Here is a 20940-nt window from a genome sequence, read left to right as displayed (position 1 = left end):
ATTGATTTATTGTCCTTTGCTCTAATGAGCCCAAAAGGCTGTTTCCAGAGTTGGGAGTTCGCCCTCTTGTGGCCAAAGGCGAGCAGCGCAGTTCTCTGTTGGGCGAAGGCTTATTCCTTGTCTTATGCTGCCCTCCTGTGGCCACACTCTGGCATTGCAGCCTCATGTCTCTGCAATTCCCAATTAATGCCCAATTCTTTCTCAGAAAATTGCCCCCCCCCATTTTACTTCATATATAACTTCATATAAAACTTCATATATGACAGAGATACCAGAAATTAAGTTGGTATACATCTAAAGATTATATTTAAGCAGAACAACACACAGGAAGACACTTTCTTTCATAGTAATGCAGTAATAAATATTTAATGGGGGGAGTAATTAATGATGAGAGTAATTTTATTTTTATTTTATTCTTAGTCAAGGAGAACATTAGAAAAGACTTAATCAGGTTCAGAATATATATTATATTATAATATTATATGTATATCTATTCTATATACCTCTCAATTTACCACTCCCAACTAATGAGAAACTGCAGGAAGTATGTATTTTTCGTATTTTAAAATTACTTGTAAAGGCAGTAAGTTTGTAAAGTTATTTATTTTTGTTTCGAAAGTGTAATGTTTCATTTGAAATGTGTAGATGATGTTGTTGCACACATTCAGGCTGTACAACAACAACAACCAAGGCGAACCTAGCCATGCACGAAACGAACAAATGGAATAAAGCAATTAAATATTTTATTTCCAATATATATATCTATATATCTATCTATCTATAGATATAGGTATAGATATGCCAAAGGCCCTGTGGAGCCCAAAGGGGATTCTATCACTTTTTGGAGGAGGCTCTCTGCTTCTTCTTAGGGACCTTGGTCTTCCCTTCAATGAGTTTCAGGCCCTGCTTTTTGATGTCTTCGCGGCTCGGGACGTAGCTGTGGTCCGTGTTGAAGGGCTCTGCGGAAGGAAAAGGACGTTTTGGAAGAGGCATCCCTACAAAACCCCACTCTTGAACCCATCAGGCAGGCAGGCGATCTAGCTGTCATTTAGACTTAACTCGGGGTCCGTTCGCACTGGAGAAATGATGCACTTTGACACCATTTTCAAGCCCTGAAGCTGCATGCTATGGAAATCTGGGATCTGTAGTTCTGCAAAGCCTTCGGCCTTCTCTGCCCAAGAGGGCTCTTGCAAACAAAGCGACAAATAAGAATAATACTGTCCTGGCAGTTAAAGCGGTGTCAAACTGCATCAGTTCTGCAGTGCAGATTGAACCAGAAAGGTAACTAAGAAACCTGGTTAGGTTTTTCTCTGGAGGTTTTTCATCTCTCTCTCTCTCTCTCTCTCTCTCTCTCAATAATATATTAAAGTGAAACAAATAAACGGTGAGGACCGCAACTTGCGCCCGATCGATGGCTAGGTAGACCTACCTCTGTAATCATCTTCGTCTTCTTCATAACTGATTCTCAGGTTCTGGTGTTCGTCTCTGATGCTTTTCTCTAGGAAGTTCCTGACCTCTACAAAAGTCTGCAAAGATCAGAGTCGCAGGTTAGCCATGGTATATTGCATACTCTCCAACGTTTCTCAGAAGAAAACGGAGACCGGGCAAGTCATAGTGTGGTCAAGATAGCAATTATTATAATCAATTAATAAATTAATATTAATCTTAAAAGTTATTAATGAGGAACAGCAGGCAAGCTGGGAAAGCCTGCAGCTATTTGCTTTGGCCTGAGCCCAATGGCAAGGCCAATCTCATGCTCCTTCCTCTGCTATCCTCCTTGCAAGATTCATTGGATGCAAACTCCTTTTGCATTTTGAACTCAGTTTGGAGAAGCTGAGGATGAAAGAGGAAGAGGAGACATTTGAAAAGCAGCTGGAAAAGTGGGGCGGCAGAGGATAAACCAGGGCCATCCTTTAGGGCTCTAAGGGATCTGTTCACCTCATTGGTTTCTTCTTCTCTGTAGTCAAAGGAGGGCAGATCGGCCATTGCTTTGCTCAAGTGGAGAAGCTTGGTTTCGCAGAACTGCAGCTTGTCCAGCATGTCCCCCGTCTCCGACTGGAATTCCTCCTGCAAACAGTTGACAAATACACAACGGCCGTTAAAACCACAATGCTGGTCTGAAGCAGGTGTCCGTCTAAATGCAGAGCCCTCTTCCACGTCTATTTCATGCAACTCCCACTGACACAAAGTGGGCTTTTCCTCATCGGCTACATTAATGTCAGGTCCGATTGCAACCTGCTGCACTAAGATGGAAAACCTGGGGTCCCTCCCCACTGCGTCCCATCAATGCCAAAGCCAGGGTTCCCATATTGTCGTATTTCCAGGTTCTGTGGAAATGTTGTTAGCTTTGACCCATCTTTCTAATCTATTAAGGTCATTTTTAATTTTGATCCTCTCCTCTGGGTTATTAGCTCCTCCTCCTAATTCGGTATGATCTGCAGATTGGATAAGCATGCCTTCTATTCCTTCATCCATAAAGGATGATAAAGATGTTGAATAGCAAACTGGGCCCAGGACAGAAGCCCACTGGACACCCCACTGGTCACTTCTCTCCGTCGCTGAGCAGCCTTTGGGTTCGGTTGGTCAACCAAACTTCAGGGGGTCCATCAAACAGAGGGGCAACTAGGACTCGCTTTGGGGTCATTGTGGCAGCTTTGGAGATGAAGTTACAATGAGTTTTGTCCCATGAGAAGGGGGGCCCTTCGTCTTCCCATATCCCCCCACTTAAGGGGTCCCCCAACCCTCCCAACCGAATGCCAAATTGCCAGAAGAAAAAGGGGAGTCGGGAGCAACTCTGGGGGGCACCTGGCCAGGGACATGGATGCCGCAAAGCCGGATGAAGAGGTTGTCGATCCCGTTTTCGAAACGGAGGAGCAGCTCCTGGTTCTTGGAGGCCTGGTTCTGCGCCTGCAGCAGCCTTTCTTCCTCTTCCTCCAGGTTTTGCCTCAAGTCCTCCTCTAGCTTTTTGGAACTGGAAGGGAATAAATCAACATATCCATCCATCGATCACTTTGGGTGCATCCAGCCTTTTCCCCCTGTCTTGAATGGCATTTATTTATGTATTTGTTCATTGAGAGTATTTATACCCCGCTCTTCAGCCAAAGAGCAGCTTACAAATTGTTAATTCAACATGCAAGACTTGCCTTAGGATGCAAGGCAGCTTGACTTCCCAGCAAGAGAAGTCGAGTCGCAACACAAAACGGAAGTGCCTCTTGCAAACGCAGACACACACAGAGAAAGAGACACAACCCTCTACTTCCCAACTCAATGGCAACCCTAAGGGGATCCTATCTTGGGATTGGCGCAAAGGAGGTTTGCCATTGCCATCCTCTGAGGCTGAGAGGATGTTCCTTCATAGGAGGACAGTTGCAAGGAAAGGTGTTCACTTGTCTTCTGTGCAAAAAACATTTAAAAAGCAACGTGGGGTTTTTTGTGCAAATAAAGTGTTTCTAATAAGAGTATTCCTTAGTTGCAAATAATCATAACAAATGTCAGAAGACTATATATATATATATATATATATATATATATATATATATATATAGGGTGCAGTGAAGAGAAAGGTGTTTGGAGCATTAGTTCCTGCCAAATGAGACCAGGCCAATAATGAGCCGGATCTGGCGCATGGTTTAGGTGAGATGGGCCTCAGACAGTCTCTCCTCAAATGCTATGGAAAGGTCTGCCCAAAAAGGTCTTTTTGCTTGGCTGCAAAAAGAAAGTCGTTCTCTCTGAAGCGAAAAGCCTCTCCTCTGGGAGGGAGCTGCAGGGTTTGGGGGCAGCCACCAAAAAGGCCCCGTTTGCTCCCAAATCCCCATCAACTTCCCTTCTCTTTCAAATAGGCTCAGCACCATGGAAAGCTCCCCGGTGCTTCAAAGCCAGGGTTTGCACAATATTAGACCAGTTTAATAAAGTTGAATGGCATGCCATCATCATCTTCATCATCATTTCTTAGCCCCCTGAACTTTGTTGGAGTCTCTCCTGGGAGAACAGCCATTACTTTTGCAAATGGCTCCTCAGACGGGGAGCAGCCAACGTCAACCAATAATAATAATAATAATAATAATAATAATTAATATTTATTATTTATGATACACAACATTAGTTAAAGCCACAACATCAATTAAAATCATCATTATCATCTGATGCTACCAAGCTTTTTGGAGCCAGCGTCGCTTTAAAAGAGCCCAAAGCAGACCCCATAGAGTTTAAAGCACTTGTCCTTTGGCGCTGCGTGCCTCTGGAGTCACTTTGGACCTATGGCGGCCCTAATGCAAAGCAAGCCTTGGGTTTTCTGGGTTCTTCCAACGGGTTTTTTGCCATTGCCATCCTCTGCGGCTGAGAGAGTGTGACTTGCCCAGGGTCACCCCATGGGTTTCCAGGGCCAAGAGGGGAATGGAAGCCTGGTCTCCAAAGCCAAGCTTGGTAGCATCATATTCTTCTTCTCAGTCCTTATTCATGGCTGGGGGCTACCTGAGGGCATGGGGGTTCAGGTGGAACTTCAGCTGGGCTTGCTCCAGCTCCAGCGCCTTCAGCTGCGCCTCCAGCCCTTGGCACTTTTTCTCCGACTCTTCGATCTGCTGCTGCAGGTTCTCCTCCGACTTCTTCTGGGCCATGAACCTTCCTGCGATGTCCTGGGGAAGGAGAGGAGGAGGAGGAGGAGGCGTTTTGGGTGACCAGGCATCCTCCTTTTCCAGGGCACCTCCTGGGCCTTCTCCCAGGAGGGATCCCAAAATGTCCTCCATTCAGAGTGACCAGGCATCCTCCTTTTCCAGGGGGTTTCCCAGTATCCTTCACAAAATTTCCCAGTATCCATTTCAGCTTTCTGTCCAGGAGGAATCCCAAAATGCCCTCCATGTAGACAAAGAAGCATGCATTTATATGTATATGAGTGTTTCCCAGCATTCCCACATTGTTCTTGTCCTCCTTTGAGGTCACCCTGCAGCTGGGACACCTTCTTTTGCAAAGGAAATCCTTGCCCCTTTTGCAAAGGATACTGGGCGATCTTTGCCCCTTTGGCCTTTGGCCATGCCCACCAAGAACTTATCTGCCATTTCAAAGCTGGGTTGGGAAGAGCCAGACTCTGCAAATGAAAAGGCAAGTGGGCCAGGGATGGTCCCTCCGTTGGCCCTTGCAAGAGGCCCATCCTTTTCCAGGCCGCTGAGCCCAGCCATGTCCTCTAGCCAAATGTTGGGGACCCCCAGAAGTCACAAAGTGGGGTTACCCAAAGGTGGGAGCACTTGACGGCCGACTTGATCTTCTCAACTTCACTGATGACCAGACCTTGGTACTCGATCTGGACCTTGGAGGCCTCCAGCTTTGCCCCTGAAGTGCCAAAGGGAAACCATCAGAAAACCATCTCTCTAGCCATCCTCTGTCCTTAGGGAACCAATGCGGTGTCAAAACTGCATTCATTCTGCAGTGCAGATACAGGCTTTGACTCTAAAGTGGGCGATGTAGGACCCTCCAGGGATGTTATTTGACTACAACTCCCATCAGCTCTAGTGGCAAAAGACGATGGGGGAGAGGCCATTCCAAACTTGCTGCAAAATCCATGATGAAAAGCATTTCTCCTTTGGGCAACAACTTCCAGGATCTTCACTCTCTCCTAGGAGTTTAAATGCAACATGGATACTAGGAATTGTCTTAAATAGATGTGTGTGTGTGTGTGTGTGTGTTTCCTAGCTCTGGTCTGAAGGCGTTCATTCCCAAGGCTAGACAGACAAGCAAAATCCCTGTGAACTTTCTAGTTGCATCTCTATGATCCCAGAATGGCTGCAAACAAGGTCTTGCAGGTGGAGGCCCCTTTGCAAGGGATGTCTCCTTACCTTTGGAGGCTTCGCGGCCGCCCAACGTGGGGAAGTCCATGGTCATGTCTCTCCTGGCCATCTGCAAGGAATAACAAGGAGGAATAAATGAGGAGCCACAGGAAAAGCAAAGAGGCCACATGCTGCTCCTGAACACAGAGGCGCCTCTTAGCTAGAAAACACTCATAGTACTAGTCTTAGCAAATGACAATATTAGTTTCCCGGCCACATCGATGGCCTCCTTTTCCCGCATCAGAGTAGGTTGCATCCCTTTCCGCCTCCTTGCAAACAACGTCCCTGTGAGGAAGGTCAGGCCGGGCGGAGGAAAGGGATGGCCGGCCCTCCAGGGTCACTCAGGGCATTTCAAGGGTCAGTCTTGGGCCCAGCGTCTGAATCCCAGCAGCCCACTGCAGTGATGTCTTTTGAAGGCGCTCACCATCCGCCGGTGTCTCTCGGTGGCTTCCTTGACGTGGATCTTCTCCAGCTGCTTCTTCTGGAGGCTCAGCAGGGTCTCCCTGAACTTCCTTCCAGCCGCCCGGGAGTTCCTGGCGTCCAGCATCTCCTCCTGGGAAACAGGGGCACAAGTGTCCTGGCATGGTCCCAGACCAAGGCCCACTGGCCCAGGACTCCCCCGGCCACACAATGGGGCCCCCATCTGCCCTTAAGGGACCCAGGCTAGCATCCCTCAATAGGATTCACTATGTTCATTTTCATTTATATACTGCCTTTATATACCCCCAGATCTGGAAAAAGGAGAGATCAATATAGACAAATAGATGCAAGAGATCAGATAGATAGATAGATAGATAGATAGATCTCTTGGGAAACAATAGATCAGCACAGACAAATAGAAGATAGACAGATAGAAGATAGACAGGCAGACAGAGAAGAGAGGCCCATGAAACCCAAGCGCAGAGGCAGCATTTGTGATGCTGGAGCCTCTCTTTGGCCTCTATTATGCTCTGAACCCTTTTGAGTGAAGCCCCCCATTTAGACACATCTGAGACCCCCTCCCCAAAATATGTGTCCCTCACTTTGGCTCTTTCCATGGCTTCGATCTCGTCCATGTTGCTGATCTTCATGCCCTGGAGCTTGACCGGATAGTCGGCCACCCTTTGCTCCAAGTCATCCAAAATGAGGGGCAAATAAGAGACCTCCTATGGAAGGGAAAAAGGAGGAGGATAGCAAAACAAGAGAGCTAAGCCAACCGTGGAAGAAGGGGACCCCAACATGCCCCGAGGAATTCGCACTCACATCTCTCAGCACCGTCACCATCTTCAGGTAGAGGCCATAGGTCTTCTCGGCCGTCATGATTTTCACTCGCATCTTCTCAATGTTGTTCTCCAGCCCACGGATCAACTGTGGCACCAAAAGTTAGGCAGGAAAACTAGGTTGGGGGAAAGCGGGGTTCACCCTCATCTCCCTCACCAGAAACCAAAGTTGGGGACAAAGATGTCATGAGAACCCATGTTTGAGACCCCCACCATCAAGGAAGACCCTGATATCTTGGCCCAATTGACCCAATCTGTTTCCCAAGACTTACAATGCATTTTCCAAGATGGTTAATGGGCATCTTAGGACTTGACCTGAATTCTCCAAGACCCCGAATGCAACTCCTGGGACCCCCATCCCCTTCCCCAAATGACCGCCACCTGCAGCTGGACTTGGGCCCGAGGGTCAGCTGTCTCCAAGTCCATCAGCTGCTGCAGCCTCTGATGCAGATCGTCCAGGCACTTTCCCCGCCGGGTCACTTCATAGATCAAGAGGTTCTCCACGTTCTTCTGGTCAAAGACGAAGTTGCAGAGGAGCTCCCGGTCTTGCTGGAGAAGGGGGCAAAGGGAGGGTTGGGTGGGCATAGGCACCCACAGCCCAAAAACATGTGGCATCCTCTTCCTCGGGGAAGTAACATTTGGCATTTAGCACTGACCTCTACCATTGCATTTGACATCTCTTCCTGACCTGTCCGGGGAGCATGCAAGGCCCTTCCTCCCTTCCAAGGCCTTTTGAGCTTTGCTTTCCTGGACCTTGGAGGGCATTTTGGAAAGCCCAAAGGGGTCCAGGTTTAGGCTCTTCCGGGGGTCTCGATCCCCCCTTTACCTTCATGGTCAGGTGCAGCTCCTGCATCCCAGCCCAGGACTTCGGAGGCAAGAAGCTCATCATCTCCTTGGTGCATATGTTCTCCTCTGCGCCTTGGAAGAAGAGCTGCTTCACTTGGTCTGAAGGAGAAGCAGAGGGTTGCATTGAGGTCTGGCCCACAAGGGACCCTCCCTTTGCCCTCCAAAACTATGGAAGTAGGGCATAGAGCCTCCCTCTCCAGGCCCAGTCTACCTTAGAAGCTCAGGTGCTGGGGATGGGTGGGCCGCAAGGGGAGGAAGGGGTCACCAGAGGGTCCCAACTGGACACTGTTGAATGGACTGTTAACTATAAGTATTGATAAATTGGTTGGCTATTGGGAGACGCTGGGCCACATGGACCTTTGGAGAGAACCCTTGACCCTCAGAGCTGTTCAAAGAGGACAGTGGTTCAAAGAGTTTGGCCTGGGCCTCTTCCAGGATTATTTTGGCCTCGGCCAGACAAGATGACCCTTGGGCTCCCTTCCAATGCTGGGATACCTTTAAATGACCTGAAAGACCATTGCTTCCTCCTTTCCCTAACCCACAAGTCAAGGCTTGAAAAAGTTACTTTCTAGGACTACAAGACCCCAAATCCCACGGTGTGCAGGAACCATGCTGCCCAGGGTGGTGGTGAATGGGAATTGTAGTCCCCCAAAGTAACTTTTCCATGTTAACTATACTAACAGTGTTGCTAAAGCTGCATCCACTGGTAGCTCCTGGCTCCTGGGTCTGTGAAGAGCAATGAATCCATTCTGGGTTTTAGCCCAAACTTTAAGGAACTGTCCAAGGCAACTCCTTTACAGTTCAGACTCAAACCCAGAACAGATCCACTAAGACCACAGCTGACCCCGATATTCCTCCTCTTCATCCATCCAAAATCAGGAGCCTCTTTGAAGGGAGGATCTAAAAATGGAAGACGTTCTGCTTTTCCAAGCGACCCCTTTTCCTTGGTCGGGTTGCCTTTACTTCCATTAACCAAGTGGCAGATTTTTCACCAGCCCTGCAATTTCATTCACTCACAGCAACCCTGCAAGGCAGACCATTCGGATCACCCTCCCGTCCCTGATGGAGATAAAGGACCGGATTTGGGGGGTCAGGTTTCCTTGGCGCACGCAGACCCCGACCCCAAACCCTTTCCCCTGCGTTGGACTCGGGTGCATTTACCTTGGAGGAGCAACATGGCCTTCAGTTTCCAGAACTGCTCCATGCTTTCCCTTTTCTTTGGGCACTTCATGGTGGAGACGGAGCAAAGTCAGGTCCAGGCAAGGTCTGGGGCAAAGGAGGTCAATGGGGAAACGGTGATGCCCACACTCACAACATCCACCCAGGTCTAGCCTCCCATGCCTTGCATGGACCCACAGGACAAAAGGGTTCTGGATCAGATTCATGGTGGGTTCCGTGGCGGGTCTGTGACATCCACCAGGCCATTGTGATGCTGCAATGCATCACCGGGTTCTCTCTATCGTAGAACCCATCTGTCTGCATTGTCTCATGGCAAGGATCTCCTGCAGAAGGCCATGGTCCAGAACCTCCGCCAAAACTGTATCCAAGTCCAGCTTTCTCTGAAGATGCAGCCACAGATGCTGGTGAAACATCAGGAATTAACTCTTCCAGAATATGGCCTCATAGCCCCAAAAGCTATGGATGCCAGCCATGAAAGCTTTTGACTTCACACAAAACTGAAAGAGTTTGCAAAGCTTCCCCCAGAATTGCAGAGAGAGCTAGGATGAATCCTACATTGCTGCCAGAAGAGAAACCCACTCACTTGATCTTTGATGGAAGGGAACCTTTGAACACTTTATGGAGGAAGCAGACAGGTTTTGCAGTCAAGCAAAAGGAAGGGATTGGCTGTTTTAAACAGTGCCTGCCCCAACCACACAAGATCCAGAAAACATGTCTTCTTGGCCATGGAGCAACTGTAAAACCCACCACCCAACATGCAAGAAGCCTTTCGTCCCAGCCAGGCTTAGCTACATCTTTCTCTTTCTCTTCCTGTTTTAAAACATAGCCAGGTGTTGGCCATATTAACAAAGTACAGCATCATCCAAAATCCACTTTTTATTTTTGCACCCTTCTTTTCAAATGGCCCTGCGCTTTTGCACTTTGTTTGCAGCAATGAGAGCAAGCGGAGACCCAAAAGGGGGAAAGTGGGAGGCGGAAGAGAGGAACCGGGGCGTTTTAGAAGCAGCTGGACAAATAGGACCATCCATAACAAGTTGATTTCAAGACGTCCATCCAAATCCATCCTGTTTGTTGTCCATTTGGCTTTGCAACCTCCCTGTGTTTGTCCTTCAAAATCCGGGTTCAAAGGCTCCATTGAAGGGGAGGCCGGCTCTGGCTGCAACCTTTTGCGCTTGCACTTGCCTCTCCCATGTTTGCTTTCTGTTAATCATTTTTTGGGGACAAACAGAGACCGGGACGAAGGGGGGACCCTTGGGTTGCCAAAAGGGCCACCTTCTTCTTGGGTTGGTTGGGAGCGAGGGGCCCTTTTGTCTTATCAAAAATTGGGACATATCTAGACAGAAATGCCAGCTGGAAGATGATGATGATGATGATGATGATGATGATGATGATGATGATGACGACGACGACGATGACCTGTAACATTATATTACTATGATTTATTATTATTATAATTGTTTATATTCCTCTTTTCCCCCCAAAGTGGCTTATATAGTGTGAAAATGACACAAAGCCAATAACTGCTCCTGCGGCATTTATAGCATATTTATGCATAGTTACAGACTATTTATAGTTCTGGTTTATATTATTATATACATATATGATATGATATTCTGCCCTTTTGCCAACACTGGGACCCAGACCTCCCCCACGCTCCGCGCAAAAGGGCCCTGGCCAAGGGACAGCTGGACGCTTGGACGTTCACCTTGCTCCCTAGAAGCCGAGGCCAAAGTCTGCGTTGCTTCATGCTCCAAAGCAAACTCAGGATTGTCCCAAGCGGAGGAGCCCAGCAGAGCAGAGCCAGACCCAGCCTTCAGATGGAGGCCCAGGGTGTCCTCCTTGTCCTTCTGGGCACCTTCCTCGCCTCGGCCGAAGGGAACCCGGTGGCAGCCGCCAGCGACAGCAATAATATCCCCATCCAGGAGAACTTCCAAGAGGCCAGGGTAAGAAATGGGGGCCGTTGTGGTTGTTGTTTTAGGATGCGAGGATGGAGGACGCCTGAAATCATGGCATGGTAGCATTCGAAGGGAACTTGAGGGTCATCTGCCCAAACCCTGGAAGCCAGGGCTGGACATTTGCAGCCAAGGCACAACCCTTGGGCCATCCAACCTCGGCCTTAAAATCTCCAACAAATTCCAAGGGAGTGTGTGGTTTTATGCCATGGCAGAATGGCCTCTTGGAAAATAAAGCTATGATGAGCCCAAGCAAAGCCAGAGGGGAAACCTGACACTGGTTTTTGTAGCTGGATCAGAACACAATAGTAGGGTTTCTTTAAATGGATGGATGGATGGATTTTCCCTTGATCTGACCAAGTCATTTCATGCTGAGATCTGAGTTGTTTGTGGCTTTTGCAAGAGAAAGAGATCTGTTTATTAGGAAGTTATAAATCCTGGTGGATCCCGATAGATCCCTGGTGGCTCTGGCCAGATGTCTTCGCTGCAAAGGAAGACCAGGGCATCCAAGAAAGATGGAGGACCTTGCCAATGAAAAGCTAAAACACCAGCATAAATGTAAAGTTGTGCTTCTTAGTCATGAAATCCTGTCCTCTTAAAGCTTGGTTCCCAGAACTTTGACCCTTTTGCTAGCCCTTCTCTGGACACTTCTCAAAGTCCTCCTTGTGTCCAGAACTGGCAGCAGGCTTCCTCCAGGTCTGACCAAAGCAGAACAGAGAGGCACTACTACAACTTGATCTGGACACTAGCAGCCCAGAGTTGCACAAATGATGGCCTCTTTTCCTCCTCCTCCTCCTCTTCCTCCTCCCCAGTTCTATGGGAAATGGTTTGGGGTTGCAATCGGCACCAGCTGCCCCTGGATGAAGCAGCACAAGGACCGCTTCAACATGGGGACCATGATGGTGGCTCCAGGGAAGACCAACCAGGAGATGAGCTTCACCTCCACAAGGCTCAGGTAGGCAAGGAGCTGGACCCAACGCCGGCCACTGGGTTTAGCAGGAAGATTGGAAGAGCTCAGTCCCAGTGGTCAGCCATGTCTCCTCCTCAACACTTTGGGTAGATCGTTTCGCATTTGGACCACAATCTGGATTGGGAAAAGCTTTTGGGAAAGGCATATTTGGGTGGACTACAACTCCCAGAACCCCCTAGTCATGCCGTTTGGAGGGGTCCTGGGAGTTTTACTCCAAAAAAAGTCACTTTCTCAAGTGCTGAACAATGGCTCAAGTATCAGATGGTGATGGGAAGCCCAGAAGCAATTTGGGGAGTCAAGAACCTCCCTTTCATACTTTGGGATAGACTGCATCCGAAACTTGATGCTCCGTTCCTATTAACCATGGCCAACCAAGACCCAAAGAGATTTGCAAATCACATCCAAGGGACTGTGTTTAATTTGGCATCCTGCTTCTTGCTTCCTGACTAATTTAATATCCAACCCAACATTTCAGATTTCTTTATGGCGGGGGGAGCTGGATCGCTAATTTTTCAGGCTGAAATAGCAGCAAACCCAGTCTCCCCTTCTCTTTCTTTGCAGGCAAGGGCTATGCAGCCAGGTGACTGGAAACTACCAGAAGACAGGCATCCCAGGGAAACTCAGCTACTACAACCCCAGTAGGTTCGGGAAAAGCCATCGCCTGGGAAGCTGGGTTTACCTTTCAATTTGTTAACAGTGATGGCTGGTCCAAAGCGGTGGGTTTGTTAATGGCGAGGCAACCTTTCTCCCCAGAGTGGAAGGCGCACATTGAGAGCTACGTCTCCCGCACCAACTACGATGAATTCGCCTTCATCGCCATGAAGAAGAACAGCACCCATGGACTGACCACTACGGCCAAACTCTATGGTACGCGGCCCTTCCTTGCAACCTGAGGAGGTGTTACTCTGAGTAGCATCAGTCCAAGGGATGGAAAGGCAGGGGGTTCATTTGGCCCCGATTCCGGACCTTGCTGTCTGTCAGTCCCTCTGGACATTGCTGTCGCAGCGACTTGGGAGCGTGGCCCTCCAGACCTCGCTGTCAGTCAGTCTGTCCCTCTGGACTGGTCCTTGACAGCCGTGGCACTGTCCCCCTCCAGAGGAAAGGGGCACCATGCCAGGGAGGTCCAGAGGCCTGTGTCCTGGGGCTGAGGTCACCCAGAACAGTCACTCTTGGTGTCACCTCCTCCCTCCATTTCCTAACATACAGAATCCTATATATATTATAATGCACTTTAAAATACAGTACACTTACATTGACTGGTGGATAAGTCGACTCAGGTTTTTTGGGGTCAATTTTTTAACCTAAATTCCTAGACTTATACATGAGTATAAATACAATTCTGGTGTTACTTCAGAGGTGATCAGAAGACTGCAGTTTCTCTTAAGGAGTTATTTCCTTTGCGTTTGAATATTCAATTAATTTTACTGCCCTTTGTTCATTTGTCGTTGCAATACTTCATAGGGATTGCTCCATTTTTGCAACTCCGCTGCAAGGAGCCTTGGAAGAAAGGGGCATTGTTACATGAAACCTGTGTGGCACCAAGAGTTTTTTGCGCATCTTGTCCTTCATTCCTTCCAGGGAGGAACCCAGAGGTCCGGGAGGGTCTTCTGGCCGAATTCAGGCAGTTTGCACTGGACCTTGGGATCCCAGAGGACGCCATCTTCACCCTGAAAAATGCAGGCAAGCAGAGGGATGGGGGGCCCTGGTTCTCTGGCTGGGATCAGGTTGGATTGCAAGTCCCAGCAGCAGTGTAGCCAAAGGAGAAAGATCCTAGTGTGCCATGACACTAGGATGCATTAAGATGACTAGGATTACTATATGCATTTTGCTAACTTCTCTTTGCAGGGGAGTGTGTGCCGCCCGAGGCCAGCAACGGACCTCAGGTAAGGGTCAATGGAGAGGAGGCATCTCACAAGCACACACCAACACACCCATGAAGGCAAAAAGCCCAGCAAAGACAGCCTTGATGGCTTGGCAGTCTAAACATTTGCACCCAGAGATGCCAACTGATCAGTGTCTCCAAAAGATGCTGCAAAACCATCTTGGAAGATTCCTTTAAAAGGGAGTTGGAGGGAAGCCTCTGGGCCCCAAAAAGCCTGCCACGGTTGACCATCACATCTTTTAATCCAGACCACAATCCTGGATTTTGGACTTTTTAAAGCTTTGGGTGGTGGCACCTCTTCCAATGTCCAGCCATGATGCATGGCCCAAGGGCACATTGCCTTCTGCCTTTGAGATGGCAAATCATGCGCAGACAATGATGCATTATTTTTGCTTCCTTGGCAGAGGGTCCGGAGGTCCGCTTTGTTTGAGGAAGAAGGGTCGGCCGACGGATCCTTGCAAGGTTTTCCTGGAAACAAAGAAGGTAGGGCTCTGGATGAGGATTGTGTGGGTCTTTGTGTGTGTGCGCAATTTTAAAGCAAATGGCTTTATAGCAAACAGCACTGTCTTCTGACAAGTTCGGTCTGGACCCCAGAAGGATGCAGTTAATCGCTTAAAATATATATTTACTGCAGTTTGAATATGCGCGCAAACAGTACTTTGATAAATAAATTAGCAAAAACCCATCAGCTTCTTTTTCGGTTTCCAAAATAAAGTTGCGCTGCATCCAAGGAGCAAATGCTCTTGCTGCCAACTTTCTTCAGGGGATGATGGTGCAATGCATTATTTGTTGCATCCAGTTTGACACCACTTTAACTGCCATGGCTCCATGCTATGGAACCCTGGGAACTGTAGTTTTGTGAGACATTTAGCCTTCTCTGTGTGTTGCTACAACAAACTACAGATCCCCAGATGATCCCATAGTGTTCAGCTATGGCCTTTAATGGGGTGTCAAACTGGACTATTTCTGCGATGCGGATGCATCCTAGGCTGAGATCAAGTGGGAGTCCAGAAGTCTCCTTTATCTCCAAAGTGCTTGAAAGAGATGGCACTCCTCCATCTCCTCTTCCTCTTCCTCCTCCATGGCTCCCAGATGACTGCCTTCTGCCTGTGGATGCTGGGCCTTGTCTGGGGATGAACGTGCGCCACTTCTACAACTCCAGCTCCCAGACCTGCCAGACCTTCTTCTACGGCGGATGCCTCGGCAACGACAACAACTTTGCCTCCGAAAGGGCTTGCCTCCAGACCTGCCGGACGGAGGGTGAGCAAGGCCACGCGTGAGGCTCCAGGATTGGGGCTCCTTGCTGACCCTTTGCAAGGACCATGCGCCCGCTTTGAACAGTGGCACTTTGCTGAACGCTTTCGTCATGGCAGCTGGTCCTTCTTGCATGCACCTGGCTGGTGACTTATTTGGCCTTCTTGTCTCTTCTCCTTCTTGGCCTCCTTTGGTCCTCTTGCATTTGCCAAATGGTGGGTGGGTCCCAACTCTGCTCTTCCAGAGGTTTTGGACTTCAGCTCCCAGAAGCCCCAGCCATTGGGGCCAAGGGCAGGAGTTCATGTGGTTTTTTAAATGTGCTTGAATGAATGATTAATGAATTAACGCTGCTTTTGTCCCTCCCAGCGGCCTGCCGGCTGCCCATCATCCCCGGAGGCGCCTGTGACACCGAATTTTGGGCCTTCGATGCCAACCAGGGCAAATGCGTGACCTTCAGGGGCTGTGGGGGCAATGCAAATAAGTTCTACCTGGAGAAGGAGTGCAAGGAATACTGTGGGGTCCTTCCTGACGGTACGCATCCATTCCCCTATAAACACAGACACCGTGTTGCATCCTGAGATGATGGGCATTTGGGGGGAATAAATGGCAGCCCATGGACCAGCCGGCTCCTGCAATGAGTCCAGATGCAAGACACCTTGCTAGTTCTGTAGAGGAATTTACACAGGTGTCAGGCGTCAGGGAAATCAAATCAAATAGCCTTTATTATGATGGACAGGTGTCAGACACCAAGGCACTGCAGCCAGAGTTTTGTGGGAAGGCTCTCTCTCTCTCTCTCTCTCTCTCTCTCTCTCTCTATATATATATATATATATATATATATATATGAACCCATTAACTTCAGCCTGGTAAACTGAGGCAGGAGGGTCAGGCAGGTGAACTGCTGAAAGGAACAGATGGATGGCCTCAGAGTCCCTTCCGCTTTCATGTCCAATATCCCCACCGCAGTCTTCAGCCTCTTTTCCCTTCTCCTTCTTCTTCCTAGCAGACGATGAATTCCTCCAAATGACGTCGCAGTGATCGGCTCAAGGGAAAGTTTGCTTTGGCCAAAGAGCGTCTCTTTCAAACCGTCCGCTCCGGCGTCCTGTCCAAAGGAATAAAAGCAATCTTTTGCCCTGAAGTGTGTGTTGTCCTCAGTACTAGGCATGCTTCCCTCTTTGGCTGCCTATGCTAGCATCCACCCAAAATGACATCCTCCTCCTCATAAAGTTTCTCCAAGGCTTTCCCAATCTATAAACCCCGGCCCTAGATGCTCTCTTGTGATTCCTTCCACAAGAGTCTTCTGTAACCCCTTCTGTGTGCAGCTGTGTCCCTTTGCACACCCATTTCCCTGCTTCTCCTCCCCATTTCGATGCCTACCTTTGCCAACCCTCGCCCTCCAGGTTTAGGCCTTCCAAAAGGGGTGGGAAAGCTGCAGCTGCCTGGATGTCGTTGGACTGCAGCTCCCTTCAGCATCCCATGTTGAGGATGCTGGGAGCTGCAATTAGGGTTGCCATAACTGTCAACCTTCAAACCGGGACAAATGTTTAAAAAATGTAGGACAAATGTATGTGGGGGGGGGGGTCTTGAAGGACACTTCCCATCATCCTCACAAGGCACAGCATGTAGGGGGGGGAGTCTTGGAGGACACTTCCCATCATCCTCACAAGGCACAGCATGTGGGGGGGGGTCTTGGAGGACACTTCCCATCATCCTCACAAGGCACAGCATGTGGGGGGGTGTCTTGGAAGACACTTCCCATCATCCTCACAAGGCACAAGGCAATCCCTTCATGCCCAAAAGGCTTCAGGGTTCCCAGAGCTGAATTGGTCGAAAGAGGCCGCAGTAACCCCTGATGGCCAGCAGGTGGCGCAGAAGGCCAAAGAATGGCTCTTCAGGGCTTTTCAATGGGAACCTTGCTTTCCAAAGATCTGCTTCTTCTTGTTGGATGAATAAATTCAGATTGGATTTGAATGCATTTGCATAAATATCTCTCTTTGAGCACTGAACACCCCTTTCCTCTTCCCTCAGTTCAGTCAGTCAGTGTGCAAACCCCACCTTTGCATCCCATGTGCCTTAGGAGAGGAGCAGTTTGCCCCTGGCAGAGTGACTCCAAGGTTTTGGGGTCCTGCGTCTGAAGAGAAACACAAAACCAGGCAGCCCCACTCATAATCCGGCTTGTGCTATGGGACTCTGGAAACCTCTCCTTCCATAACATTGAGCCATGCCAAATAGAAACACGGTTTATTCCTGCCATGCAGATGCAGCATAAACCAGATTGTTTCTGCAGGACAGTTCCCTCCTAAAAAAGCCAGAAGGGCCACATTCCAGAAGACTTGGGAGAAGCCCCCATAAGCTGCTAGGACCCCAAAGTGGGTCCTCTTGGTTGGGGTCATCGGAAGAGGCTTAACCTCTGGTCCGAATGCACAAAATGAAACACAACATGGAGCAATTCTACTCAGGCTGCGGAAATAATCTGGCTTGACACCCCTTTATTGGGCATGGCTCAGTGCTATGGAAATCTGGGAAGTGTCATTCCTTCCATAGCACTGAGCCAGGCCCAAGAAAAGTGTGGTTTGTTTCTGCACCCTAAAAGCCACAAGGGCCCAATTCCAGAAGACTTGGGAAGAAGCCCTCTAAGCTGCTAGGACCCCAAAGAGGTTCCCTTTGGTTGGGGGGCATCAGCAGAGGCTTTGCCTTCAGCCCCAATGCGCCTTTGGAGCTGTGCATTGTGCACTGTGCAAAACCAGAGCAAGGCTGAGGCAGAGAACCTCAACGAAAGTGTGGGGCACAGTCCCTGGGGCTAGGCATCCCCTTCCCTGGCTCTGTAGTGCAGCTCCTTTGTGAGTCTGGGGGAGGGAGAAGACTCCATGGGTCTGCATGCGCTTGGGGGTCTCCCAGCCTCCCCCCCCCTCATAACAAGAAGAACCCACAGAGAGTGGGGAGGCCCCTCTGAGCCCTTGGCAAAGAGAGAGAAGGAAGGCAGGCCTCTGCCTCTTGGGAGTGACCCCGATTTTCTGAGTGGCTGCTCCGGCTGAATGGGGCCTTTGAGACAGCCAAGGGCCCCCCTCCTCCTCCGGCCCCAAAGAGGGGCACTGCCATCGGGGAGCATTCTCCCTGCCTTCCTTCCCCAATGGCCCCTTTGGGGGGGGCTCCCCCATTTTGAGAAATCCCTTCCAGGAAAAGGGGAGAGCCTGCCCCCCAAAGGCAGCCTGGAGAGGCCCCTCCAGACCCAAAGAGCAGCCCCCCAAAAGGAGAAGGAGGCTGCCCTCCTGGAGGGGGGGCCTGGCTGGAAGAGGCCAGGGGCCATGGCTGGAGCCCCACAAGACGCCCCCCCAAATATCAAGGGGGTTCGGAAACCAAGGCCAGGCAGGGAGGCGGTGGTCTCTTTTGGGCCCTGGTCACCTGGGGTCAGCCACCGAACCGCCCCCCCCAAAAGGGGTAGAGAGAAGCAGGGACTCCCCAAGAGATTTGAGGGTGTGGGGTGCTTCATATGGGGGGGGGGGACATGGCCCTTCCAATAAGCCAGACCCAAAGCCTTGGGGGCCTTCCAACCCTTTGGGTTTGCTGTTGCCAAAAGGGGAGTCGAACTTTGTAGGGGACCCCAATGACCCCAAAGCCAGAGAGGGAAGGAGACCCCCCCCAAAAAAAAAGGTGGCCTTGGGAAGGACCCAGGACCCCATTGAAATGGGGGGGAGAGCCCTTGGCTCCTGAGGCTGCAAGGAGAGGAGACATTCTGGGTTGGAGGAAGAGGAGGAGAGACCCCCGGATGGGGCTGAGGGGCCTCGCTCTGCTGCCAGCCCTGCAGCTTCTTCCTCTGGAAGGGAGGGCAGAGTCCCCCCCAGACCCAGAGGAGGAGGAGGGGCTGCTGGGGGTCCTCCTCCTCCCCTCCCCCTTTTAATGCAAGCCAAAGGATGAATGGGCGAATGAATGGGGTGGGGCCCCTGTTTAAGGGGCGATTTGAATGTGAAAAGGGGGCCCAGAGGGGTCTTTTGTCTGGGGCTGCAGAGAGACCCCCCTCCCTCCCTCCCTCATTAGCATAGCAGCTGCTCTTTGGGAAGGAGGAGGAGGAGGAGGAGGAAGGCCAAGGCAGGCCAGGAGGGATGCTCCTGGAAGCCCCCTTTGTGCAACTCTCACATGGAGAAGGCCCTCAAAGAGAGCATGCAAAGACCTGGCACCAAGGGTCCTTGGGGGGCTCCAAGCGCCAGGCCTGGAGAAGTGGCCGCTGGGACCCCCAAGGGACCCCCAAAGAGGCCCTGGCCCTTGCCTCCCATCCCTGGCCTTTGCTGGAGGGATGGAGAGGGTCCCTGAACGGATGGGGGGCAAAGCCGGGGAAGGCCACCTTCCTCCCTCCCTTTGCCATCTTTCTTTCTTTCTTTCTTCCACCCCGGGAAGGAGAGAGGCGGCCCATCCATCTGCTCTGGGGTCTCCCCCACAAACAAAAAGACCCCCAGAGAATGGCAGGAAAAAGGAGGAGGACCCCTTTTTTGCAAGCAATGCAAAAGATGGGGGAAAGAGAGAGTGGCCTCTTTCTCTGCACATCATCCTCATCATCCTTCTAGTCATCATTGTATGTTATTTGCATAGATCCTGGCTTTCTCCAATAAAGGGATCCAAGGCAGCACTGGGCCTAGCATTGGTTCGAATCCTGGCTGGGACACGGAAACCCACCAGGCGACCCTTGCGCCAGCCATGCTTTCCCCAACCCAGAGGACGGAGATGGCAAACCCCTTCTCAACAAGTCTTGCCAAGGAAACCCTTAGGTTACCATAAGTCAGAAACAATTTGAAGGCACATCACAACAACAGTAATAAGCATTCCCTATATTTGTATCTATATGGACAAAAACTAAGGATGCCAGTAGGAAAGGAAGGATGCAAAGGAAAAGGAGGCCTTGGGTTGGAGGCACTTTGGGCGTTTTGCCGTCCAGACGGTTCCCCTGGAAAGCGCTCACAGAAGTGCTGCATTGACTCATGCGCAAGTCCAGGCCTTTCATCCAAAGATTGACCCCAACAACTGAGTCAATGTCTCTGTGGGTCGATGGGAGCATTGCTCAGTGTAAGTACAACTCTACTTCAACTCTTAGTTTTTAGAAAAGGAAACATCTCCAGGTGAAAAGCAGAAGCTTTCGGCCGGAGCAGAAACCGTTCAACGGCTGGGACTTTGCAACTTCTCTGGCACCATTTCCCTCGACTTATCCGTGGGTCACACCAAAACCCATGGCTCTGCCCCCAAAACCTGCCCTTGACTTATAGATGATGCAGGAGTCTATATAGTATGTATTTTGCCATTTGAAAGAGGATTTCTCCTCCTTCCTCAGAAGAATCCCTGAAGTCTTGCAGGGAAATTTGGAGGACAAAGGAGGACAGAGAAGGTCTGGAGGAGGACTGCCCTTTGGGGACCAGACCCTGAGATCCAGGGATGCTGCTTTGTGACGATGATGATGATGATGCTCCAGGGAAAACGGCTGGACCCAGAGCCAATCGATGGCTGTTTTAATTCAACCCGCATAAAGCAATATAGGGCTCCGTCGTCATTCAGTTTAATCGCTGCCTTTCTTGCCTTTCCTCTTTAAAAGGTGGTTTTCTTTAGCAAAATGCAAACCATATTGACAATTGTTTTTAACTGTTTGAATTAATTCTTTTTTTAACCTTGTGTTTTGCATGGTTTCTGGTGTTTTAACTAGGGCTGTTTTAGATTTGTAAGCCGCCTTGAGTCCCTGGTAGTAGTAGTAGTAATAATAATAATAATAATAATAATAATAATAATAATAATAATAATAATA

General features: G+C 49.8%; 2 protein-coding genes and 1 long non-coding RNA gene across 5 annotated transcripts in view; 2 read left to right on the top strand and 1 right to left on the bottom strand.

The window, feature by feature from the left end:
• The window catches only part of LOC121936596, a 2902-nt gene extending 831 nt beyond the window's left edge, over nt 1-2071 (top strand). Inside the window, exons 2-3 of the long non-coding RNA XR_006104994.1 lie at nt 1370-1547; nt 1964-2071. This is a non-coding gene — a long non-coding RNA (uncharacterized LOC121936596). The remainder of the gene's footprint in view (nt 1-1369; nt 1548-1963) is intronic.
• CCDC183 (coiled-coil domain containing 183) lies at nt 402-10743 on the bottom strand. 2 transcript variants are annotated; one of them, XM_042478936.1, is made up of 13 exons: nt 9083-10743; nt 7902-8020; nt 7457-7624; nt 7059-7163; nt 6839-6961; nt 6241-6369; nt 5826-5886; nt 5222-5322; nt 4471-4631; nt 2806-2971; nt 1939-2067; nt 1430-1526; nt 402-959 (listed from the first exon to the last, which is right to left on the bottom strand). In XM_042478936.1, exons 1-13 carry the CDS (start codon nt 9150-9152, stop codon nt 835-837), a joined length of 1554 nt encoding a protein of 517 aa, XP_042334870.1. In that variant the 5' UTR covers nt 9153-10743; the 3' UTR covers nt 402-834. The 2 variants fall into 2 exon arrangements, with proteins under 2 accessions (XP_042334870.1, XP_042334871.1); XM_042478937.1 differs by lacking the exon at nt 9083-10743 and adding an exon at nt 8133-9066.
• Nucleotides 10744-10830: 87 nt separating this feature from the next.
• LOC121936595 (protein AMBP-like) lies at nt 10831-16296 on the top strand. 2 transcript variants are annotated; one of them, XM_042478939.1, is made up of 10 exons: nt 10831-11043; nt 11865-12007; nt 12584-12660; nt 12776-12889; nt 13601-13702; nt 13868-13905; nt 14309-14387; nt 14997-15164; nt 15525-15689; nt 16162-16296. In XM_042478939.1, exons 1-10 carry the CDS (start codon nt 10846-10848, stop codon nt 16194-16196), a joined length of 1119 nt encoding a protein of 372 aa, XP_042334873.1. In that variant the 5' UTR covers nt 10831-10845; the 3' UTR covers nt 16197-16296. The 2 variants fall into 2 exon arrangements, with proteins under 2 accessions (XP_042334873.1, XP_042334872.1); XM_042478938.1 differs by having other exon boundaries at nt 14937-15164; nt 16165-16296.
• Nucleotides 16297-20940: the final 4644 nt, after the last annotated feature.

Source organism: Sceloporus undulatus, chromosome 7 (genome assembly GCF_019175285.1).
Source record: "Sceloporus undulatus isolate JIND9_A2432 ecotype Alabama chromosome 7, SceUnd_v1.1, whole genome shotgun sequence".
Lineage (NCBI taxonomy): Eukaryota > Metazoa > Chordata > Lepidosauria > Squamata > Phrynosomatidae > Sceloporus > Sceloporus undulatus.
Note: the sequence above shows the minus strand (reverse complement) of the source record. Positions and strands in the feature narration are given on the sequence as shown.